At 37.8% G+C, this 25916-nt stretch overlaps 1 protein-coding gene across 2 annotated transcripts in view; it reads left to right on the top strand.

Annotated features, from left to right (window-relative positions):
* Positions 1-25916, top strand: part of LUZP2 (leucine zipper protein 2) — a 167491-nt gene that overhangs the window by 31004 nt on the left and 110571 nt on the right. Inside the window, exon 2 of one of the 2 annotated variants that reach the window (NM_001199521.2) lies at positions 11236-11598. In NM_001199521.2, coding sequence (NP_001186450.1) covers positions 11537-11598 — 62 coding nt within the window. In that variant the 5' untranslated portion in view covers positions 11236-11536. Of the gene's footprint in view, positions 1-11235; positions 11599-25916 lie in introns of those variants that run through there. The other variant, XM_015286211.4, reaches the window with a different exon arrangement.

The raw sequence follows: 25916 nt of genomic DNA, 5'->3' as shown, positions 1-25916 counted from the left end.
GAGAAGTTAAAGAAGTATTGAAGAGGGTAAAGGTCAGTGTAGTTCTGTTAGGAAGATTTTGATAAAGGAAGGGACTTTCTCTAGAGGATGGCAAACACAAAATGGAAAGCTTACTTCCTCAAATCCTGGGTATTGTGGTTCTCAATCATGTAGTCTGCTATCAAATCCAATTTTGATGGGCTTCCTGTGGCTGCTTACAGTGCTCTGCCAGATTGTAATTAAAGATAATTATATGCTGGGTTTGTGACCTGCGAAACCTATTCTCGCTGTTAAAATCTGTCAGAATCAACCTCAAATTAAGAAACTACAATAAGAAAGCCTTGCACCATCAAACACTGAAGTTCATTAGTATGAAAGTACAAAGATCAAGGAGAAGACAGGAAGGCTGTCAGAGGATTTAACTACTTAATATGGAACATTACAAGTTGTCGTCTTCCTTATGGGAATGAGTAAAAAAGAATACCACGAGGTATTAATTTGCATTTCTTAGATATGTACCACTTTCTGAAGTTATTCACTTTTTAAAACTTTCCATTATAAAATATTGATTAAAACTTAACATTTAGGCACATCAACCTCCCAGTCTAATGAAAAGAATTAGCTCAGGGATTATTTTATAGATATTTTTTTTTTATATAAGGCATTATTTAATATACCATAGAGGGTAGCCACATAAAATGTCATGGTTTGTCCTAGATTAATAATAAATCTCAGTAAAAATGCTCTAATAATGTATTGAATGAGTTAGTCATTGTTGAATGTGTTCTGTTATGGGTAAAAGTCACCATCCAGGAAGGTCTCTGCAGTACAAATTGCATGCTGAAAATTCCTTTATGCTTTAGAAAAGGTAAATAAACCCTTCTATTACTTCCTAGCTATATATTGAACAAAGTTACATACTAATATATTGCTGCATACTTCAGTTTGCCTTATCTTGACCACAGGCGCATGCTTCAGGGAGTCATACACACTCAAAAAAGTCAATAGTGATGGCTAGTTAGATGTAAGCCTGATAGTTTGAAAAGGGACACAAGGACTGTGTTTCATTTTAAGGCTCCAGTAGCACAATAGTTGATCCCTATGCTCCAAAAGCCTCAGCCCACTTTTTCTGTTACTTTTAAAAACAAAAATGGAAACAAACAAACAAAAAACTTCCATTATACTTTCATCACAGACCAAATACAAGCCTGAAAGATAAGAAGAAATACGTCAGATTTGATTTGTAGGCAATGTGATCGTTGACCATACGAATTTGTTTTTTAGAGAACAACAGAAAAGCAATTTACCTGTGAGTGTTTTTCTTACTTTCCTTAATTTAATTTTCCCATTTAAGTAATCTGCAACAGGGCAGATTACTTCTGCTGGGTATCTTGGCTACAAAAACAGACAAGTAAATAAATAAATAGCTAAGATAGATAGTCTCTCACCCACTTATTTCAAAAGATGAAACAGCATGCTGCCTTGAATTCAGAGGGATTTGCCCCCTGAGAGTCTCAGAATGCAACCTTATAAAGATAGAGCTGGAACTGCCAGAGAAGTGCTTGTTTTTTGTTGGTGTTGATCTTTTTAGTGAAGTTGATGCTGAAAAGTGAGTATTAACATAAACTCAGGTGAAAATATAGGAGCAGATGGTTCTGAATTCATAGTGGTATTTTATGTTTAACCTGTGGAGAAGCTGAAACACGTCTTTGAGCAGAGCTTCAGGAAGCTCTCGCCATCAATGGAGTGAGCAATATCTTTAAAAATACCTTTTGTATTATTAAAAATAATACCTTTGAAGTACAGTCTGAACATACTCAGCCTTCTTGTCAGGTAGAGTGGCTTAGACACTCAACTCGGCTCTCGGCAGCCTAGTCTGGTACCAGATCTGGAGGTGGGTGGCCCTGCCTGTGGCAGGCAGTTGGAACTTGATGATGATTGGGGTCCCTTCCAACTCAAGCCATTCTATGATAGTGTTTTATATCATGGTAGGTGCTGTTGTTTGATGAGTTATTTTTCTCAGCTTAGGCAAGGATGTAGACAAAGTCTTCCTAGTGAGTTACACTGCAAAATGCTTTTCCTATAGGTTATTATTGAAATGCAAGCATGCCTAGGGCCACATCAGCCTACCTTATGCAGAGTTCAAATAAATGACTTTTTTTTTTTTTTTTTTTTTTTTTTTTACAGAACATGGTGGGATTAAAGAATGAGTTCTGAAAGCTCACATGTATGCCATCTTGCATGCTGTGCTTTAATGAGATCCCTGTGACATAGCCTGGATGTAATAGAAAAAATCATATCCATTCTCTTACCTTCCAGCTTCTAGAATACTTGCTAGATGTATGGGCCACTGCAAGAACTGATCTTTTTTGAAAGAAAAGCAGCAATCATCCAGCTATAAGGTGAATGCTCAGAGCTTTTCTTTTAGCTATGTACCCTTACACAGTCCTTTGTGTCATTCTTTTACTCTGCTACAGCTTCACAGATTAATATGGGCCTATTTTCCTTCTGCTACAAAATTAGGTTAGAGAGTAGAGTTGGGAAAGGAAAAAGTATGTGCAGAGATGATAGGACTGTGGTCCTGGATTACACTGCAGGGATTCAGTCTTCTTTTAAATCACTTAGCATTTTTAACAGCTTTGGTATTTATGTGAACGTAATTTTACATTCTACTCATTCTAAAGAATTGGGAGCAATATTGGAAACCTGTTGAAACCTCTTCCCTTAACACTTTTTTAGTTGCAAGGTGAGGTGAAAAGATGAAGAGTTTAAGGATTACAGCTTTGTGTACAGACTGTGCTGAAACAGATTAATTGAATCGAAGTCTAATTGATAGTAGACTTCCAGAGTGAAATATGATTGAAAATAGACTTGATCAGATTCTGAATGATAAAACGGTGCATTTCACAATATGTAAAAATGAGAAGAAAAAGTCAACAGAACGTGAAGTCTTACACCACTACCCTGCTACCCTGGAATCCTTGTTTGTCGGTTTGTTTCATTTAAAGGTGGAGAAGAACTTGTTGTAAGGTAACAAATTAGAGCTACTACAACTTTGTACTGAAATTCAGGAGTACTGCAGTAAACGTGGGGAAAAAAAAAGAGTTTTGGAGCATTATTTTCTCTCAATATCATCTAAACTCATATATGCTCAGTTTTTGTACATTTGGGGTGTTGTGTCTGTTTGTGCTAATTGGGGACAATCTCAGGGACCTTTTGGGTGTAACTGGCTTGGCACAATGGCAAGTGACTACTGGACTGAGAAACAAACTGACCACATTACCAATGTTTTTGAGAAGTTAAAAAAAAAAAAAAAACCTTAATATAAAAGGTTTTAAAAATAATTTGAAAAGTGCCTTCTTTCTTCTTCTCCTTTTTTGGTGGTGTTGAAGAATTCAGTGAAAGATTCTTAAGCTATTTCAACAACGTTGGTTGAAACTAAAAGGTAGTGACTTTGTTAATTAACAGTGTCCAACTTAATCATAATAGCACATTTTAATATTGCTAATAATTGTGAAGTAGATATCTAATCAATACATTCACTGGCTTTAACTTGAACCCTTAGATCAGTAAAGAAAACCAGAAGTTGGAGTGTTACGAAGCCTTTTAGGCCATAAGGGTTTTCTCAAGCTCAGTCTCTCAGTTCGGAGCTGAAGTTTTCACTGTCTGTTTCACTTTTCACTGTAGATAGGTTCACAGATGGCTACAGAGAAGTACAGATGCTGTTTTCGTACTGTGGTTCCCTGCACAGTGAGGTAGGTATCTGTAATGACTTAACATCTGAATTTTTTCAGAGAAACAGAACAGAAATTTCCCTGTCATACTTGTTCACTCTGCTTGACTGATGCTTTCTGCTATTCATTACAACGCATTTGTATGGACTGGTTTAAGTTTTAGATTGTTAATGGTATGTGCATTAAATCTACATATATATACAACTAATACATGAAATTAATTTAATGTTGTGGTAGTCTGACAAAACAGCTTCAGACTTTGTGTTTAAGAAGGTGCAATTGTTCCATTATAATGTAGAATCTACAAGAATTTTTAACTATGCAATTATAACATAGTATTAGTGTGACAGTCTCGCTGTTGATGTAATGTATTCGTTTTCCCTGAGTTCCCATTAATTCTGTATTAATGACATTTTGATACAATCTTGATAGTATAATTGTAATGCATGTCATATCTAATAAAATTTGAATTAGATCTGCGCTTCCCTTAGCTTCTCAAAAGCTAGATTTTTAATAGGGTATGACAGAAAACAGTATGAAATATTAGGAAATTCTCATTCTTTCATCAAGGAAATCCAGTTATCAGTTAGAGCCTTACTTCATTCCTTCTTTCTTGAGAGAAATTATGCAAACTCCTTTTGGGGGAGGGGATGTAGAGGCACTTGGTATACATCACTGGTCGAAATGAGATCGTGCAATTTGTTCTGTTGTAGCTCTGTGGAAGGATGCCATGGAACATTCTCCATTGCTCATAGTCTATTACAGTATCCTCTACTTGGCCATAAGAACATTCTAACTACTTATGTGTCATGAAACAGCACAGTAAAACAAGTATAGAACTAAGTGGAAAACATATTTATGACCATCATGAATAGCTGTAACAGATTCAGGATGACAAAATAAAGGTGTGGTTTATGCATGTGTTTTCTGCACTGCTGCTAATAATGTCTCATGTTACTGAAATATCCATTTATACTTTTGTCTGAGACTACTCACGATTTGTCACATGAAAGTATAAATACTTACTATAATGTGGACTCTCGTTGGAGCTTTAAAAGACTACATGCTTTATAAGTGATCTAATTAGATTCATTTTTTGTTGTTATGTTTTGTTTAATAATTGACGATGAGTTAAGGTCCAAATATAGTACAGGGAGAGGAGAGCTGTCCTAAGTGTAAGTATGGGTACCTGCCAGCCTTTACTGTTTTAAATTAAGGGCAGAAGCAGTGAGGAAAGTTTAAAGTGACTACAAATATATTGAAGAAGGGATCTTCAATCGGTGACTCAGTTTCTGAGTGAAAACTTGGTGATGCTTTAATGGATCCGTGCTTGCTGGATTCATGCTCTGCTAAACACGTTATGTTCTGATTAAGAAAAGATTTCTTGAAAATTTCTCTGATATAATAAAAATCATTCTGTTTTTCAACAGCATCAGACATATTTCATATATAAAAAAAAAAGTGTTAGAAGAATTCTCTTTAGCTCCAGAGAGACTTCAAAATTGAAAAGCAATCAAGTTAAAATGTAAGCAACGTCTTAAAGCATCTCTTAGCATAATAGCAGAGGTGTGTTGAGCCTGATACCTAGAAAAAATACATCTAATGTGGAGGAAATGAGAATGGTTCCCAGCCTCTCCACAGCTACTCAGATGTCACTGAAAATTCTTTATTAAAAAAAAAAAAAAAACAACAACCTAAATACTATTACTATATTGTTACCTAATCTTTTAGACTTGTCTCACACAAATGGAAAAAGTCATTTTTGAGACTGGATTTTTATTTTGTCCTGGAGGTCTATCAGTAGCTCTTGCTTTATAAAAGTCACTTATGCAGTCTGGCTTCATGTATTAAGGAAGGAAATATTTCCAAGTTCAACAATAAATAGTTCTTTAAGTACTTGTTTGTGGATTGTCGTGTCACCTTTGCATGCCCATATTCTTTCTGTCTTTGGTTTCTAATATGTGCTGACTTCAGCAGTCTTGAATTTTGGTCTGAGATGGCAGATTTGCCCTGAGGCGTCTATTGGATATTAAGCAAACCTCAGCTCTGAGTGAGATCTAAAAAAGGAAGTTCAGAAGTGAACAACTGCTGCCTGGAACAGTTTTCTGAAGATGTTCTAACTCCTTTTTTATAATGACCTTGGTGAACCTGATTGCTTTTTGTGATTTAGATTTCAGCTTATCTAGCAATGAAATGAGAGGGCTTTCTATAACCTTGGACTTGGCGTACACAGTCTAAATATACATTGTATGTGACAGCATCTACAAGTTGCAAGTTTTAGATGTATAAGCGCTGCTAACTTTGCAACCACTTGCATAATAAAATAAAAATAAGAAGTTTATGTTTCCATAATGTTAAGTAATACACTGCAGGTTGTTTGATGTTAAGATGTTAAGGGGCTGATCTGCTTCCTCTGTTTACACAACTTATGAAGCAAGAAGAGAATCGGATTTTTCCTAGTGCTGTTTCTTTCTACTCCTCCCTTCCATCTAGCACACAGACTGTAAATTTACAGATGAAGTAGTTCAACACTGCTGGTTCTGTGGTTATGATAGGTAAGTTCAGATACTTTTGGGTGAGTTGGCATTGCTCTTTTTTTCTATTTTCTGAAATAGGAATCCTAGAACTTCCCGTTGTTCTGTGCAGTGGTTGGATCAAGACTTGCTGTTGTTTCTAGAATTATTGTAGCTCTAACATTGCATAAAACATAGGCCTGCAATGAGTAGCAAAGCTAGGCAGATCAGGTGTGGTAAGTATTCATAATAATTGCTGTTTTGAATAGTGGAAAAAGAGGTTTCTCAGAATGATATCAAGCTGTTCTTTCTTTTCAATAATTACACATTTGTGAAATTGCTCATTTCTCTGCATTTCAACAGCAGACCTCTGTGGGCCGCATGTATTTACTAAAGGTTCACAGGATAATTTGTTCTGGAAGTCTAACCTGCTCAAAGCAGAGATAGCTAGGAGGTTAAATTTCTGTAAATTTATCACTTTAATAAACTTCTGAATTGGGTCGTTCTTAGGTATAGAAAGAGCTCTCTTGGAAATCTCTTAAAAAAAAATCACACAATTTTACCTGAAACACATGCCTTTAAAAAAGAAACTGGTAGAAACTTCCATGTTTCCACTTGTCCACTTAGGACAAGTCTTTTCCCATGCAGACAAGTAAGTGGGGCCCCGCCATTCAGAGCAAATGAATTCCCACCGTATTTATAAAAGCACATCTTGAAGCTTGAGCAGTGAATCAGTCACTCCAAACCTATTATCTCACAAAGTGATCATCGCTAATGTGTCAGGTCTCAGTCAAGAACATTAATACAACTAATGTATGCAGTTGATGTATGTGTTTATGCTGATTGAGTTTGTACGTGTGGCAATGAAATACTGGGCCCAAGTACATGGCAATACTTCACTCTGATAGTTATGCTTTGCCTTCCTATTTTGATAAGAACATTTTGCCTTTTGGTAGCTTAACAGATGTGCTAAGACTTTAATTAAATCAAGCAGTGTTCCCAAAGGCAGAAGAACAGTCTACTGGGGGATGGAAGAACAAGAAAATGGAGTGGGAAAAGCAGGAGAAAAAAGTGGGAAAAGGCATGCTGAATCGTTTTTGAAGCTAAAGTGATATCAGTTTTTTTGGAGGAAAGAGATATGTGAATGGAATTTGAAGTGAGGTTGAATGCTGAGTAGGTATTCAGACCTTTGGTAGCTTAGAATCCATGAAAGAGGTAGATTCTGGATTCTGTTTTAGGTAAAAAAGATTAAGAAGAGCTTTGACTTCATCGCCTGTGATTTAGAAATCCTTGTCATTCTTTTTTTCTAACTAGGATTTTGTGAAATTAGATTTATTTTTCTGACTATTATGATTCAGTTACTTTATATTGGTTCAAATTTACTGGCTCTTGGTCTTCCATCCTTCCAGGAGACGCAATTCTTGCATGCAGGCTCCTCGGTCACTTACCTGTGACGGTCAGTGCTTCTGAGATGTCTTAGAAACATAAAAAATGTATCTGATTTAGGAGCTACAAGTAGGAGAAGGAAAGAGACTCTTGTTGATGACATTAACTGTCATTTTGATAAGGTAGTGTGAGGGTGGCGAGTTTGTTAGAGAACAAGGAAACACAGTTTGTTTCTCAGTCCTCTGCAAAGAAGATAAACTGGCTTCTGTTAAGTCCCTTGTCCCTCTTGCTTCTCTTCAACCAGCACTGCTATTCCAGAGCTACACTCGTGGATATCTTGCATTGTTGAGCTCAGTGACGTTCATTAGCTAGCTCATAACAATTCTCCTTAAGAAATACCCTTTTGTGTATTTCCTCTGTTATTTAACATGCTGTTTATCAGAGTTGACTTCCAAGATAAAATTATTACAGGAAACTTGGTGCCTAGTCTTTATATAGCATACTGCGTTTCAATCTTGAAATGCATGGACCTACTTTTCTAGTTACCCATAGTGGTTCTACAGTTCAACAAAAACACAAGTGTAGATGCTTTTGTGTGTGCATGTGTACATTCATACGTGCATGAAACAAAAGCTGGTACTCTCTGAATTGCAGTGGTGATATGGTATTTACATCATAACCCAGCGTGCTTTCTAGTACAAAGGCCATGAAATTGGGAAGGTTGAGTTTTACTCATATTTTGCCTCAGTTGCAGTCTTTCACTAATAACTATGATAAAAACAGAAGCCAACTGCAGTTGTAAAGCTCCCTGAAATAGAATGCCTTATCTTTGTCCAAGTGTTGTGCCTTCAATCTTCTGAAAATTATCTAAGTCCAGTCTTGTGAAGACTTCCATCTTGACAACGTTGTTATTCTACAGCAGGAAGTGTTACTGGTCTGTTATATTAAGTGCGTTTATGGAAGCTTCTACGAGCACGTATGCATTCAAGATAACTGAGTATCACATCATTATGCCGTAATTCCTTCTTTTTTTTCTTACTATTTTTTTATTTCCAATGACTGAAAATAAAACAGGGGTGCCAACTAAAATAGTTGCTACATGAATAAAGGCAGAAGTGAATGTCTTTCTGCTCTGGCAAGCTTAACCTTTGTACTGCATTTGCAAATGGAGACAGTTGATTTATTTTCTTCCCTAAAGTAGGCAATGATATTCCCATTCACAGTGTATTTAGGCAAACTTGCAAAAGTTTGTGTGACAAATATTGCGACTTGGCACTTCAAAGGAAAGATACTGTTTTTGAATTTTGCAATAGTAGTTCCAATGTTTTGTTCTTATCTATATTTAAGGTGCTGTTCTTTGTAAAAGAGCACATATAATCACCTTACTTCTTCTTTGCTAAGCTAGGAGTAATCATATATTTAATAAGACTGCCAATAAACGTAAGCAAAAAAGGCAGAATGTTTCACTGTGAGTAAAAATACAATATTTATTGAGTTCTGCATTTCTAATGCCTTTATATAGAATATTTGTATCCAACATCTTTGAAGTTGTTATACATCAATATGCGATCTCCCTTTAAATATGCATAGCACCAAAGAGATTATACAAAGCTAAGAAAAGCTACCAAAAATTCCATTTTTTAATATAAATATGATTTTTTTTCTTAAGATTTTTTTTCTTAAGACAGTGCTTTTTAAAATGCATCTTGTCTTAAAAAAAAAAAAAAAAAAAAAAAAAAAAACCGAAATCAAAAAAGGAAAAGACCTAAGCCCAAATTCTCCAAAGCTCAAGATTTAGTTCAGTTAGTCATGTTTAAGGAGTTAAAGGATGTCACGTAAAAGATGCTTTCTCATGTCTTCAGGCAAATGGGTTGAGCGCAATCAAATCTGACAACAGTAGTGTCTAAGGTTAAGTGCCTAAGTCCTTAGTTAAACAAGTTTGTCTCTTAAAAATGCAGCTATTGTTAGTGGGTATGATAGGAGTGGATTGAGCTTGGGCTTGGTGATCTTAGAGTTCTTTTCCAACCTTAATGATTCTATGATAGTAGTTGAAGAATACTTGTGCTGAAGCTGCACATCTTCTTGATGATTTCTTTTCCCTTGCAAACACAGTGAGAACCTGGAGCTGAAAGCAAGACTCCCTATTATTCATGATTCAAATAAATATATCATTCAAATAAAAAAGAGTAACAGTAAAATTAAAAAAAAAAATCCTCCTGTTGCAAAATTCCATGAGATTTGTTAAACTTAGTCAGTATAACTGAGTATAAATTACCCCCTTGATGTACACCTGCCTTCTTCTTTCCCCTCTTCCATTCTGTATGTGTGGGCATGTAAAGGAAGGATGGAAGAAGTCGTGGCTGTTGATATGTGTACATGAGGTTTCTGGTAGCCTGGGAAGGCTGGCTTTTTTTTCTGGAAGAGAAAATGAGAAGCTGACTGCACTTTTTATGACCTTTTTACTGTTCTGTCATAAGTATCCATGGCAACATGACTGTTTCTTTCATGCTGGTATTGTATCATCAAAATAACAATAAATGTGGATTTAAATTAACACGGTCGAATAGAACTTGCAGCCAAGTGTGTCTGAAATGAACACTGTCATTGGAATACAGAAGTTTTCAGACATTATTTTACTTTTTTTTTTTTTGGCTATTTATATTCCTTTTCTTGTTCTCCTTTTCTCTCCCCTCCCTCTCACTTCATTGTGTACTGTACGTAACTTAATTTGTCAGTTCCATCTCTATGCCATGTGAAGCCTTAATAAGGGTCAAAACTAATTTCAGAAAGGTTCCCATTCATTTCAATCTGTGAATCTCTATTGGCTTTGATACAGTCCAAAACGATTCCTCAAACGAATGAATGCAATGACACACCAATGTACATTGTGGAAACTTTTATTTTATGGATGCGATGCATAATGTCTTTTCTGGATGACTTTCATATGACCGGTCAAACAAGTAGATAGAACTCCCTCTTGGTTTTATTTTATTTTATTTTATTTTTGTGCTACACAGAAAGTTGATTTTTGTTTTGATATTGTATTCTTGTACTCTTGGTCAGGTGCTGGAATGGGCTGCCCACGGAGGTGGCTGAGTCACTGACCCTGGAGGTGCTGAAGAAACATTCAGATGTGGTATTAAGGGACATGGTTTAGTGGGGAATACTGGTGGTAGGTGGATGGTTGGACTGTATGATCTTGGAGGCCTATTCCAACCTTGGTGATTCTATGATTGTTGCATGATTTGCCATCCAACAAACTTCACTTGTGTATGGTTCTTAGAGATAGCAGTGTTTTGAAATAGCATTTTGGAAACTGTTCCCACTCTTACCTTCAACTTGTGTTGGTAGTAAGTAGTAAGTAATAGTTGGTAGTAAGTAGTAGCAAGGTGTGGCAGTGAGGTGAATGTATATCTAATTGACATAATGATTTGTGAATTCTTGCTGTGCAGAGGTAATACCTCTCCAGATCCAGTCTGTCAGGATGATTTGTTACGTGATGCCTCCTTGAAGCAGTTCTTGCCTCTGTACCATGAATCTTGTATAGATTCACTTCAAACACATTTAGACTCCAATTAGGAAACGCTGATGTTATTTTCATTTCCCTTTCTATCTTCTTCTAGGCTGAATCCCTAAGCCCTGCTGCCATAACCTCAAAGCCAAGTGCCAGCTGCTGCCTGCCCGTCCCTCCCCATCCACCACTACCAAACCCTCCAGGACGCGGTTGGAGGCAGCACGCTGACTGATCGCCTCAAGCAGGCTGTGGGCTCGCAGCAGCAGCAGCTCGCTGCCTCTGACATCACTCCCGGAGCTCACATCCCACTCCGAGCTCCTCTCGTTAGTCGGTCCGTCGGTCGGGAGAGGAGGCAGGAGACGCTGCGAAGAGGATCGCTGAGGAACAGAACGAAACAGAGGGGCTACATCATGAAATTCCTCCCTGCTTATTACTTGCTGCCTCTTTTTCCTGCGCTGGTCTTCAGCACTAGGTGAGTACAGAGACCTATTTTGCTTACAACAGTTCTGTTCTGTTTGCTATTTATTCTTTTCGTCTCAGTATTTGCGAGAGGAATAACACAGGTTCCAGCTTCTGCTGGGAAGTTTAAAGTGCAGCTACCTTTTCTGATTCTTGTCTCTCCCCTCCCCCTCTTGATCCTCTGAGACACACTGAATCTTTTATGTGTTGTTTCTGGGCTTTTGTACGCTGTTAAAGAGCTGCTCCTATATAAGTTGACTCACAGCTCATGAGGTGAAACAGGACAGTGGACAAATATGAACTCCCTATCTCTAGCAGAAATAGAATCATAGACTCAACATTGCTGGAAAAGATCTCCAAGATCATCCAGTCCAACCGTCCACCTACCAGCAATATTTCCCCATTAAACCATATCTCTTAGTACCACATATAAACATTTCAAATAGCGTGGGAAATAAGGAATCCAAAATGCTGAAATGGAGAATGTGCTAACGTTTTCCCCTATTGAGTGCAGAAAAACAAACACTTCAACAGTCTTATCCCAGCTCAGGCTTTTGCATCCAAACAGAATCCTATGGCTTATCTTCTTTCTGGTGAAATATAAGTGAGGTGTTGCAGTGTTATCTCAATGCCAGAAAACGTTGAAAAGTTCCTGCAATCCAGCAGCACTCCTTTCTGTGCAAGTACAGCATGTCACTGAGAAAATACGAACAAAACCTACTGCATCCTCAAGATGAAAACTGTTCTGAAGTGCAGTGCTCTGATAAGATAACGTGCTTTGCACAGTTGCTTAGAGATAGTGTGCTGTCTGCGCCGTGGGCATAACATGTTTAGCCAGGGGAAGATACAGCTGATACACTCTATCCCATTGTCTTGTTCAGAGAAGAAGAGTTAATGCTGGGTGCAGAGTAGATGTGTCCTAATAACGCTGCTCACAGTTCAGGCTTCTTAAATTCCCATTGCTTGACAGAAAATTAACCTAAATTTTAAGCATGACATTTCTCGGCTGTGCTATAAGTACCCTATTAGCTTCCAAGTCCATAAAGCACGTTGTCAGAGGATGTGTGCATTTGTCAGGAAAATGCCTGATAAGGCATTTGGTCCTGTGGTTGTTTGTTTGTTTGTTTGTTTTTCCTGCATGTTTTAAGCCTTAATTGTTCATAGAGTTTAAAAAAGAAAGTGCCTGCTGGGTACTCAAAGTAAGGTGGAGCAGGAGCACCTCTCAGTGCATATGCAAACACAGGACTGTGAAACTGTGAAGTCTGAATGCAGGGAGAAGTGAGGAGCATCATAATGCTTCAGTTATTTTACTACTGCACTTTTTTTTTGTTGTTTTTTTTTTTTTTTTTTTTGAGGCAGTTGTGTGTGTAACTTTTATTTTCCTGTAATGCTTGTGGTTTAGAGACTATAGAGCCTGTCAGTATAAACACCTCCAATGCTCTTTGAAATATAAAGCTCAGAGGAGAATTGTAACAGACTGATTCAATAGGTTTTCTTTCTGATTTAATAAGCAGTCTAAGGAAACATTCACTAGCAGCCAAGCGTGAAACTTGTGAATTTAGATTAATAGTTCTACTCATTTAAAAGTAATATATTCTTTCCTAAATTATGCCAAAGTTGAAGAGGGAAGGAAGTAGCAGGGCAGTACAGAAACAAGTTTGCATCTTGCACAGGTTTGCACAGAAATGTAGTGAAAGGAAGTGTGGGAAGTTGCTTCAATTTTTCATATGTTACAGGTTGTATGAAAACAGAGATAAATGACTTGAGTGCTCAGCAGACTAATCTGGGAAAAAGGCCTCTAGTATCAAACCCAAAAAACATCCCTAACTGAGGGATGGAAATGATAAGTGTGAGGCTGTCCGCTTAAAATTCTGCTCAAGCACTGTTTTGTGTTGTGAAGTTTTGCTTTTGTGATATCATCCTGTAGCACAGGTCACTGACGCTCTGCTATAGCGCTGGTGATTTATAAGACTGGAGGTACTGCAACCATTCTGGTCAGCAGCTGCCTTCAGTCACTTGATTCTTAACTGCCTGCGTAGAACTTTGAGTCATTTTTCAACAGCACGTGATAGAAGCTTAAAAAATGACACAGTGCTATCAATGTGCCATCTACTGGAAAGAGATTATCCTTTATTCTCCTTCAGCAGAAGACACTGCCTGTAGTTTGTAGCAGTCGGTATATCTTGGGAACATATGGTTAATGCATTAGCTAGACCTGAACATAGCAGGATTTTACGAGCAGTTGCGTTAGCAAAAAGCAGAATCTAATATTGTGCTGTGTGAAATTGCTTAGCTAAGGAAAAGCACGGGCCCTGTGCAAAAAGTTTTCCACTGTGATATTTTTTTTCCTTCCCCTAAGTTTACAGAGAAGCGAAGCATCACTGGTTAATACGTCGGTGCTGAAATCAGTGAACACAATACTTAATGCAGATGTGGACAATAGGGGTTTTTTCTTCCTTGTCTTATGTGATATTATGGTCTTTGCCTCATCTCATGGTTTTATAGCTTCAGAAGACATCAGTGCGACCTCAAGGCTAATTGTAAAGAAATGAATTGACGAGTAGAACTGCATTAACACATGTCTTGATGTACCTTATGGTATTGTTAAGAAGAGAAAAATACGGTTCTTAGGCTTGTATTCAGTATTAATTTCTGATTTTCAGAACGGTACTAACATCTTGTCATGGTCTTAAACCATATAAATGAACCACATGTCTATTATAGTAGAGAAAGTTCATGTTCTTAAAATGAACACTTTTCAGTGTTACATAAACATGGTTGTCATAGAATCATAGAATCACCAAGGTTAGAAACGACCTCCGAGTTCAACCAGTCCAACCATCCACCTACCACCAAAATTTCCCCACTAAACCTTGTCCCTTAGGGCAACATCTAAATGTTTTTTGAATGCCTTTTGATGTGGCTTTGAGAGTCAGTTATTACTCTTAATCATATTTCAAGTTTCTTTTACTGCCAGAGTGGTAATAAGATTGAGGTATACTTGCCTGTCCAGCTAATGATTTGTTTGGATGGAAATAGTAAAATGTACTGCTTGGAGTCCTACAAAAAGTTAAAGAGAATACATTTTTGAAGCTGAAATTACTATTCTAAAGCCTGTGTTTCCCTGTCTGTTTTCAGATTTCCTTGGACCATTTGGTTCGGGCAGATGTAATACAGTGGTTGTGTACGTGTTACCTTTTTTCAGACTACACTGAAGACACCTACAGAAACGAGTCCCACTGTACCGAGCACTCAATAAGTGCATATAGTGTATAATAGGCAGAGGATCTTACTTTGTCTGTGTGCTTTTATGGATGCAAATGCTTAAGCCTTCTGACTACGAAAAATACTATTTGTGAAAGAATAACTGCATGAAGTTATTCATTTGGGTTAGTAACTGAGATCTGCAGCACTGATTATCTTGTCAAAAGAGTCTTGCTTGTTTTAAGCTAGAAGAGCCCTTTCCTATTTATTAATTAAACATTACAACTGGAAGATCAGGTATTTAAATCACCAGTGTTTTTGTTGCCCAAATGACAAATATCTGACTCATTAGAAGCACGTTGGTGTGAAGCAAAATTGGTATTTTTATCTAAGACAAGTGCCTAAGAGACAGGAATTTTCTGTCCACGCATAATATTTCCCAGATGCAAAATTGGATTGAAATAGAATTTTATAGTTGAGAATAAGCATAGGATGCATTTCCATAATAATATTAATAAAACTAAGCAGCAACTCACTAAATGGCTGTGCAAACACCAGGAGTGTGAAAGGCAGAATTGGTATTCTTTTCATGTCAGTGAAATGGCTGACGCTTTTTTTTCTTAATAGTGTAGTGGAGTGACAGTCTTATGAAACCGATGTTAGAAGGCAATCTAGAATTCAGTGTCTTCTGAAGAAATACTACCTTCGTTTTGCATCAGAACAAAAGTAGTGTGCCCATTTCTGGTAGGCAGGTGTTTCTTAATGCGGGTATGTGTTTTGGTCTGTTTTACCCCTATTGTTGGAAGGGATGTAAATAACTTGAACTCACTTCCTCTATGAAATATGAGAACCTGACTCAAATGCTTGCTTTTTCCCCATAATGTATGTTTAAGGTCAGCTATTTTCTTTAAAGCATTTGTTGGTTTTGGTAACTTCTTTTAAAGTACATAAGAATACTGGTATCTTTACTTTCTTTCAGATAACATTGTTTGAAGGACTTCATCTGAGCCTTGATGATGGGTAAAGGGGAACATCTTTGACTTTACTATACTGGGGGTCATGGAAGATGAAAGAAATGTTGAAAGTAATCTTTTTTATTTTTTATTTTATTTTATTTTTTTCTCTAGTTCTTAAACTCCTGAGCCTGGAAACAGGAACAGGTTGCCTAGGGATGTGATTGATGCCCTATCCCTGGAGACTTTCAAGGCGAGTCTGGATAAGGCCCTGGGCAACCTGATCTAGCTGTGGAGTCCCTGTTCGTTGCAGAGGAGTTGGATTAGATGGCCTTCGGAGGTCCCTTCCAACTCTAAGGACCCTATAATACCATTCTATGAAACACCCTACAGGGAGATGTTCAATGTGACTTTTTTGTTTAGACTGATAGGAGAGTAGAAAGAAACCCGTCTCCTTCCTAGGTTTTGATGTGGAAGAATAAGACTTGCTTGTGGTGATGTCCTTGTCCATAACCACACCACTGCTATGCCCTTGAGAAGGTGGCTGAAAGCAGCCCTCCCTTCCGGGATCTTAGACTGAGGTCTAGCAGCATCCTTCCTTTTCCCCATGACTCTTAGTGAACTGAGGGGAAAAAAAAGAATTTGATGTAAACTACTTTAGCATTTTCACGTAAGCTGGGTGGATAGCAAAGACTGTTTTAATATTGTGCTTTTTGAAGACTTTCAGAAATGCAAGGGCATTGACTCAGTCCTGTGTCTCCTGCTCAGAATTCCATTCACACTTAGCTTAGCCATCTGAGTTTTCTAGTCTGCAGAATTATTCTGGTTTCTATCAAGCTTGGATGATTATGCATGGAGGGTTGACGTTCTGCAAGTACTTCGTTTGTAGAAGTGTCATTCAGCATATGATGTGCAATCTTATTATACCTGAGACAAGCATACACTTTGCTGTGGGCTGTGTTTAAAAACAAGGGGAGAAGTTTACCTGTGGTATAGCTCCATTATTTCTAGGGATGTATTTGGCTCAATTTCCTTATTGATGCATGAGTGAAGGCCTAAAGCAGCAAACCATGTTTCACTGTTTGGTGAAAGAAAGCCCCTTCTTTCTTCTGGGAGAAGTTTTGAGCTTTGGTTTTATTAAAATCAAAAGAAAAAAACAGAACAAAACAGAAAACACCAAACTTGAAAAATAAATAAATGCCAAATAAATAAATAAATAACATCACACCAAAACAACAGCAAAATAACAAGCAACCAAAGCAAAAAGAAACCACTGGGCTGTGATATAGTGCAGAAGTGTTCAAGGTAGTTTTCAAAGAAGGTAGATGGGGCACATCCATCTTTCAGAGAAAAATAAAGCAGGACCTGCTAGAGGAGGACTTCTTGGCATCAGAATGAATTTGCTTAAGGCTGATCAGAGGATCCCCGTGCTTGCTCTACAGTCTACTCTGTAGATAGATATATTCTTAATGTCAGCCTTATGCAGAATGTTTACTACTCCATGGTTGCAGTTTGTTTACACCAGGACAACCACACATTTAATCTGTTTGTCTCCCACTCAGAGTGAAAGGGTAGAAAAGTAGTAGATTCTGGTCAAAACTTATACTTTTTATGAGATTATGTGCTCTGATGGTGAGGCTAGTTTCTGATGAAGAATAATGACCTTGGAATTGTTATGCTTTAAATGTTTTATTTCAGACAATAAGATAACCTAGCAAAGTACTCCACAAATGTAAGCCATCAACCTAAATTAGAACTCCAGATAGTCCGTCTTGGTTCGGCCAGAAATACCATAAAATAAATTATTTTGAGGTATTTATGTTATATTAAGAAAGAAGAAGGAAAAATTGAGGGCAGTAGAAGAAAGGATGATGCTAAAAAAAAAGAAAAAAGAAAAAACAAAAACAAAAACACATCACCTTCAGGAGTAACTTATTTTAGATTCAATCTAATCTGTGGATAGAATTTTTAAGTTCCGTGTACTATCAGTTACATCTTGAGGTTTTCTAGAATTCAGTCTTAGAAATGTAATAGAGTGGTTGGACTTCTGGTTGTTACGCTATGTATAATGCATTTCTGCTCAGGATGCTAGCAATGGAGATGCTTTTGAAATTTCAAATGTTGTCTTTGTTTTCAGGGAAATTGTAATTGACACTTCACTGTTTTTCTTATTTATTAGTTCAGCTAGGTCTGGATATAAGGATATCAAAGTAAAGTTGAAGTCCCTCCTTCTACAAAAATGCATCTCATATTGCTTCTATATTTAACAGGAACCTGTTCCCAGACTGTGATCCCTATGATATACCAATCTGCAGACAAATAAATCTCATTTATGCAACTTGTCAGAAAGCGTTTCTCCTCGTTGTCTGGTTTTGCACACTGGCTGTCTTGTAAGGGTCGGGTCTGTAAGTATTTTCTGAACAGAAGACAAGCAATGTTTTTGCCAAAAAGAATGAAGATATTTCAGACCATCCTTCCATCTCAGCGTTGCACCAAGGCTTAAGATGTTATATTTGTTATATTTGCTATTTCAAACTAACCAGAATGGCAAGTGTCTTATAGAAATGCTGAGGAAAATATAACATTGCATCAAACAGCGTCTGAATTGTTCTCATCTTCTTATGCCATTACTCACCCACCTTCTCTACGTCATTTCACTCCCACATTTATTAATCCTTACTTTTACTGCATATTAGAGGGAGCACTAAAAGAAACATTGCTGAGATCTCTGCTCTGTTTGCTGAAACAGGCTGCTCTGGTGAATCACTAGAGAAATTAATGTCTGGGATTTTTGAGCTGAAGAAATAAGTCTGTGGAATTGCTCAATACCTTGTTTGCTAGTGTTGATTGACAGCATCTGTAGAAAGCAGTACAGGGAAACGTCAAATTCCTCATGTGTTCTGTCTCCACGTGCTGAGAAGATAAGGCCAGTATGCTGCCAGATGCTGTATTTTACCCAAATTGTTAATTATCCCAGCCATTTGCATGCTTCTATTCTTATAAATGCTAATGTTTTGTCAGTTTACATTAACAACATCCTTGTGGGGTATAGGTGGACTTGTTCCTCATTTGCAGAGTAGGAAGGCGGAAGCTCATTAAAAACCACACTTGCTGTCAGACAAGTTGCAGCGTTAAAATGAAAAACTCTTTTTTTGTGTTTTCTGAATTCCATCTGACTGCAGAACTGGCACTTTCCCCTTTTAGTTGGAGGTGGAACTGCAGCAGAACATTCCTCTAACGTCTCTGTATGAACTTTCTGAGGTTACCACGCTTCTGTTAAGCATTATAACGCACCATTGCTAAGCCTTGTTGCTTTTTATGGTGGTGGAACTGTATCAGTGGACAAGGGAAGAGCCACTAATGTCGTCTGTCAGGACTTCAGTGAGGCCTTTGACATGGTACCCCTCAACATCCTTCTCTACAGATTGGAAAGACATGGATTTGATTGGTGGACTGTTCAATGGATGAGGAAGTGGTTGTGAGGTCGTGCCCAGATAGTGGTGATCAGCAGCTCCACGTCCAGATGGAGCCCAGTGACAAATGGTGTCCCACAGAGGTCAGTACTCAGGCCAGTGTTTTTTAACATCTTCATAAGTGACACAAACAGAGGGGTTGAGCATCCCCTCAGCAGTCCCTGTAATCTCACTATAGTTTAGCCCTTTAATATCTTTGCAGGAGCTGTTGTGGATCTCTGTAAAACTTGGCTGAATAGTGAAAAGGGTCAGGAAGATGACAGATTGCCAGGCCTTACAGGTCTAGTTGGTTACTAGTACCATAAATGTGAATTCACAGTATCTGATTTTTCTTTTCAAGTGCTTCTATGACTTTGTTGGTGTGAATGACAACAGAAGTAAGCAATGTGACTTTTTCTTGGAACTGGTGAATTCGAGGACTGGGAGTGACAGTAATCACAGTGATACACTGTGCCCACTTGATTTATGCCTTATGGTAAGACATTCTTTTTTTCCCGTTCCCATCACATCTGAATGATTTTGCAGTTGTGTTCTATTTTTTCAGATTAGCCTCTGGCAGTAAGCAAGAAGAAGAAAGGTGAAACTTTACTGAAATGTAGATGACGAAAAATGTGTGAAAATGGAATTGGCAAGACTCTGGAAAGCAGATGTGCTCTGGGTGGCTTCAGACTGGCTGCTGTGGAAGTTCATTCCTGCTGATGCAGCATAGTGAGATGTGTGTTCATTGTGCAAAGAGAGAATGTCTGGCATTACAAATGGTTTTTGTTTTTTTTTTTTAAATGGAGAAATAAAATCAGTTTTACCCATACCTCACTTACACCTTATTTTAAGAAGTGGTAATTTTCAGGATAGGATGAAGCTCAGCCAGGGTCCACAGCAAACACCTGTGTTGTGTAAATAGCTGAACTTTTGAGCAGCTTTGCTGAAACTGATCAGTTCAGGATTAATTCTCATCTTCTATGCCCAAGTACCCAAACTAATCATTGTATTCTTACTGCCAAGTAGTGAATGGTTGAATCCATCAGCCCTGCTGCAGGTCTACCTGCAGTGTGTGAGTTTCTGGCATGTTCTCTCCTGAAAATATTCACTGTGGCTTTTTTGTTTTCTTCATTTCATGTGAAAGGAGCCAATTTTTGCCAAGGGACCAGATGTTTCAGAAAGACTTAATACCTATAATCTGCACTGGATTTTCTTTCTTTAAGTGTGCTGAATGAGTCTAATCTTGGTGCCTTTTGAATTTCAAATGGGGGACAGCGTGATGGCTGCACTGACATTGTGAAAATCTGAACATAAATGAGAGCTATGCACTTGAAAATGGGACTGGCATTCAGCTGCTGAGTTATATCTGGGATACCAAATAGTCATGATTGTTAGAAATCCATTCTGACCCCTTTCAGAAAGTCTAGCTTTGCAGCTTTCTTTGTTTTGCTGGGAGTTGAAAAATAAGGTTATTTGGCTAAATGTAGAGGTTAAGGCTTGGGAAATGCTCTCGTAACCATGGTGCCTCGTGAGAGTGGGGTGAGAGGGCTCTCAGAACTCTCAGCATCCTTGTGCTTTCCTTGTGTTGTCTTCATTAAGTGTTTCCAACTGGGCAATAAGTGCAGCCTGTACTATTTAACTTGGTGGACAACTCAGTCTTAGATAACACTTTTTGTGAAATCTCTGTATTTGTACACTATGATGGAAAAAAATACACTCAACTGTGTAGACAGTGAATAGAGATTTCTCTGTGGTTGCTTTTCTATTTACTTGGAAAATGTCTGTCTGCCATTCAGTGCACACAGAGGTGCTGTGGCTTAGAAAAGCTTACAAAAGCAGTCATTTAATTTCATATCTTCAACTCAAACCTTCCTCTTCCTATTTCAAATGTGTTCTTTCTTTAATTTCTACTCAGCTGGAGCCCTTTTGGCTCAAGGGAAGAGACCTTTCCTCTGGAGGGAGAAAGAAAAGCAGGTTTTTCTGAGTCCATTTGAAGAACTGATTAATAATTGTTTAAAGCAGAATTTCCTATCCAGTTTTTACAGCAATTTAACATTATCTGTTTGATGTGATATATGGTATTGCCCCTTTCACACATACCTAAGACTGGCAAAAAGCAAATAGCTTCTGAAATAGCTAGGAAGAAATGCAAGACAATGAATATACCTGAAGTAAGTGCTTTAAAATTATAGGATACTTCCATCTTGAGATGAATCCCCACAGCACTGGTTTATAGCATATAATTTGACAAGGCTTAAACTACCTGCATCAAACAGATGATGGACAGAAGTTGATACTGAAGTTGGGGTTATAATGTTATACATTTGCCTTTTACTGTAAGGACATCACATGTTTACTGCTTAAACTTGATTATATCATATGTTAAAAGGATGCTTTTATATGTAGTAGAAAACCTTCCTTGGTAATGTTTAATTATTACAGGAACATGAAATTTTCATTTGACTGGAAAAATCCTGTGGAACAATGGGAAGTTGATAAGAATGGTAGATACCGGAGGAAGGTGAAAATATCTCGTATGAAATAATTTCATCCATCTTAAAACTTTCCAAGCTACAGCAAAGGAAATGATCCTTATGGATCTTGAGCTATTCCTGTAGAAGAACATTCAGAGACGTACCGAACTCTTTGTTGTTCTGAATATTTGCAGACGAATCTGGAGCAGTAGGAAGATATGTTTTCAGCAGTTCAGTTGGTGACTGAAGTGGGAACAAAGACACATAGCTAAGTCTACCCCCTCCCAACCACATAACTTGCAAGAAAACTGCCAGGAAGTTTCACTAGATGACATCATAAATGAGAAATCACCATAGCCATTCTGGCACCTCATAGGATGAGATCACAGGGGTGGTGGTAGAAATGTTCTTAGTTTCTGTTTATTTTAGGGTTTTTTTTTAGTATCTGTTTATAAGAAGTAAATTAAAAGGGGTGTTATGTGATGAATGACAATGCTGAAGTATTGATGCAGTCCTTGAGAGCTTCTCTTCACCTGTATCTTAACAAAGGCCAACTACATCCAGGTGCTGCTTTTTCTATATAAAGGTGAATATATAGCTGTATATGTAAGATGTGTGTGAGATACAGGTGTCTGAGAAAACTTTGGAGTGTGGAGGGAAGGAGACTCATTCTGCTCTCCCTGTTACTACTCAGGACTTAAATTCTGGCACCAGTGTAGGCTTAATTCTTTAAATCTTAACAAGTTTTAGAGAGATGCTCTAAACACTTCAAATTTAATAAATGACAACATGTGTAATCTGCAGAGCAGTGAAAGATTTACATCATGTGTAAGGGTCTTAGCTATCATTACTTGCCCCATGATAATGAGGGTGGAGAGAATTTGTACCTGTTTCTTCTTAATTTAATGAAAAAGAGTGGTTGTGAGAAAATCCTCTAATCTGAAGGGAATGGTGAGACGTCATGGTGGGTTTTGATGAAGATAAACCTGAAACTGCAGACTTGCTTACAGTGTCATTAGTGTGTATTTTTAATTGTGAGATCTTTTGGTCAAGGGAAAATGCATAAATATGTATAGCACATGTGTCTACATGTCACGGGTTTCACAGTTCATTATGTGTCCACAGCTTGTAGAAGGACTGATTACTGGCTATTTCTTCTCAGTGACTTGAAATAGATGTGCATACTTCTCCTTGTAAGCAATTAAGTGCTTCAGAGCAGCTGCATATTTGTTTTGTTATTGGTTTTTTTTTTTGCTTGTTGGTTTGTTTTTTTTTTTTTTTTGCAGCTAAGGCATCACATTTGGATATGACTTTTGCAAACAGAAACATCAAATGATTTCTACACACAACATTATGTTTTAATTCTTGTATATTCTACTTCCTTCAAAGGCAAGAAGTTATACTGTAGACAAGCATGGTCTCTGGAAAACACACTAATCTCCAATTATTATGCTAATGTATACTCTTGCAGTCTTTCAGCTGAAGAAATTTACACTTCTGTGTAAAAAATAAATATTCTGTAGAAATGCAAAGTATCTACAGAAAGCTGTTATGATGATAACGCCATTAGCTACTACCATAATGGCACAAGTCTAGTGCTGCTGAAAAGGTAACTCTGGAAACTACTGTTTTCAATGCTTACTCAGTGGTATATTTCCCACATTTATACTGACGTACAATGACTGAGGATTTAACATCACCCTATGGTGTTGAAATGATTGTTTTCTGCTTGCAGTGCTTTAGCCTTTTGACCAATGTTGCAGTGTGCCGTTCTTGAAGGGAAAACAGAAGGAAAAAGAAGTAATGGAAGCTTACAGTCAGTGATTAGGGTGTATTCTTACAGAAAACACTAGGATTAGAAGCTGTTGATCTATAGGCTTGTATCAAGCAATAATAATGCTAATGTTTGCAAGACAAGTGTCTAAAGCCAAGAACAGTGCTCCTTCTTTAATGGTCATTACTTTGATGCCTTCCAGCATCGTTTTCAACTGAGGTAATTTGGAATGAAGTGTTCTGTGTTATGGTCCATTTTTTTTCTTTGTGAGAAGGAGAGATGTGGGAAGACATTTATCTGCTTTCTTTTATTTTCTTTATCCTCTTTCTCCAAAACCATAATGTAAAGGACAACATAAATCTTAGTTTAAGTAGAAAAGACAGAAAAAAAAAAAAATCTGACATCATTTAAAAAAGAAAAAAAGTGGTGTGGATTTTTTCTAGGCAGTTTCTATCACTAGTATCTCATTTGGGATAAAACAAACAAACAAAAAAAGGTGATTTTGGTACAATTCTGTAGTAGTAGTGGTTCTTTACCCACTTATGGCTTGAATGACTATTTCTGCAATCCTGAGTAGAAGTCTTCCTCATGCAGAAACCACTCCAAGCACATACAGTACCTCTCCTGCAGTCTATACGAGGCTGAAAGTTTAAGTACCTGATGTCGAACTACCTTGAAGTTTCTCCATCATAAGAGCAACAAATTTGTAAGTGGCTCTGTCCCAACAAGGGAAGACCATGGGCTGCCAAAATATCTTAGCTTTATAAAGATCCTGATGGTTTTGCAGTCTTCATGGAAGTTTGCCCTGTTCAGGTGACATGTAGTCCTTGGGAATATCAAATGGCCTGGCAGGATTCCACCAAAGTAAAACACACTGTAGCTTTAAATCAATTATTTGATCATTTTTGGTAATGGGTAGGAAGAAGAGCCCATTTCACACCTTTGCAGTCACCGTGCCATCCACTGTGCCATCCATGACTCAGTGGGATCCTCACAGCACCTATGTGAGAAAGAGGATAAGAAATTCGTAACTAGTTCAGCAAGGACAGAATCAGCAGCTCTCAAAGATTTTGGATGGAGAATTCTCCGTGTTCAGGACCTATAGAAAAGGTTCATCCCTCTTGTTTACCTAAATTTGGGAATATAAGGAGACAAGGCAGACTCTAGATGCAAATCAGAGTGACTGTTGCTTATGTTACAGGAGCCAACTCTTTGGCTTTACTCTCTTCCCCTTTCACTTTTGGGCACTTGTGGGTACTGCTCTTCAATTCTTTTATAACTTCACATATAAATAAAAAGTGCAGAGATTAACCCCATGTTCTCACTGTTCCGGCTTCATTGTATCCTATTACCAAACACAGTAACTCTTGGATACTCTGAGCAATCTAAACTTCTTTTTACCCTTCAGAGGGCCATCTAGTTCCATGAGATACAAAGCATTCTGCTTTAGAATTTGTGGGGATTTTATTTTTTTAATTACTTCTCCAAAAGTTTGAAATGCTCCTTATAGGTGGGGAATGGATGATGCACTGTAGTAATTGTGAAATATTTATCAAATCCACAGTGTCCCAGATACATTAATAACCGTTCCAGTTTGTTTGTCATTTGGATATTTTAAGCCATTATTTGACATAGAAATTGTCTTCCTTTGCTTTTCTTAAGGTTTTCTACTGCGAGGGGTTCATGGGATGTTAGTTCTCTGCACAGCATTGGTAGTGCAAGTGGTGATTGACAGAATGTGCACTTGATCGGTGGTAATTTGATGAGCGCTGGGACAATGTGCCTCCTGATCTGCAAAAGTGAAGAGTATGGCATCACATAAGCTGTACTTCAGTTTATCTGATAATTCAGTAGGGAGCTCAAAAGAATAAACTGCGTATCTGTAAGTAATTGGACATTGCACACTGACAGGAAGAGCTGTCCATCACAGCTGAAGGATGGCTCTGTTCAAAACAGAATCTGGCTAATTTGGTGTTGAAATTGTGGCTGGATCCATGCCATCAAGAAAAGAAAACAACGCCCTCCATTTAAGAGCCTCTCTGTGAGGCCAGTGACTACGCTGCAATGTGAGAATTACTGTAGTCCCTTCCAGTATTCAAAGAAGAAATGCAGTGCTGTGTTTTGGATGGGACCAGCTCAGATTGTCAGCTGGCATCTGCAGCTTTATGCCTGTTATGGATCTGGCCATGCACCAAATGGAGACATCTTTTAATTGTGAATATTGTATCTTTGCCAGTTCCATGAGCTCTTGCTATATTTCGTTCCAAATCAGTATTTAAGACTGTATTCTTAGCTGAGCTGTTTAAGAGCAGCCCCTGTTTAACACAGTGCAAAATAATGTTAGATGATGACTTGTATCCAAACCTAAGCTAGCCCCTTTGGGAAAACTGCAATATATGGAACAGGGCTCTCTCCAGCCTCTTTCTATGGGAACGTGTTGCAGCCTTTGTGCAGCTTTCAGCCATTTCAGACTG

This window comes from Gallus gallus, chromosome 5 (genome assembly GCF_016699485.2).
Source record: "Gallus gallus isolate bGalGal1 chromosome 5, bGalGal1.mat.broiler.GRCg7b, whole genome shotgun sequence".
NCBI classification, from domain to species: domain Eukaryota; kingdom Metazoa; phylum Chordata; class Aves; order Galliformes; family Phasianidae; genus Gallus; species Gallus gallus.
The sequence above is the reverse complement of the archived record's forward strand: the minus strand, read 5'-3'. Positions and strand labels throughout refer to the sequence as shown.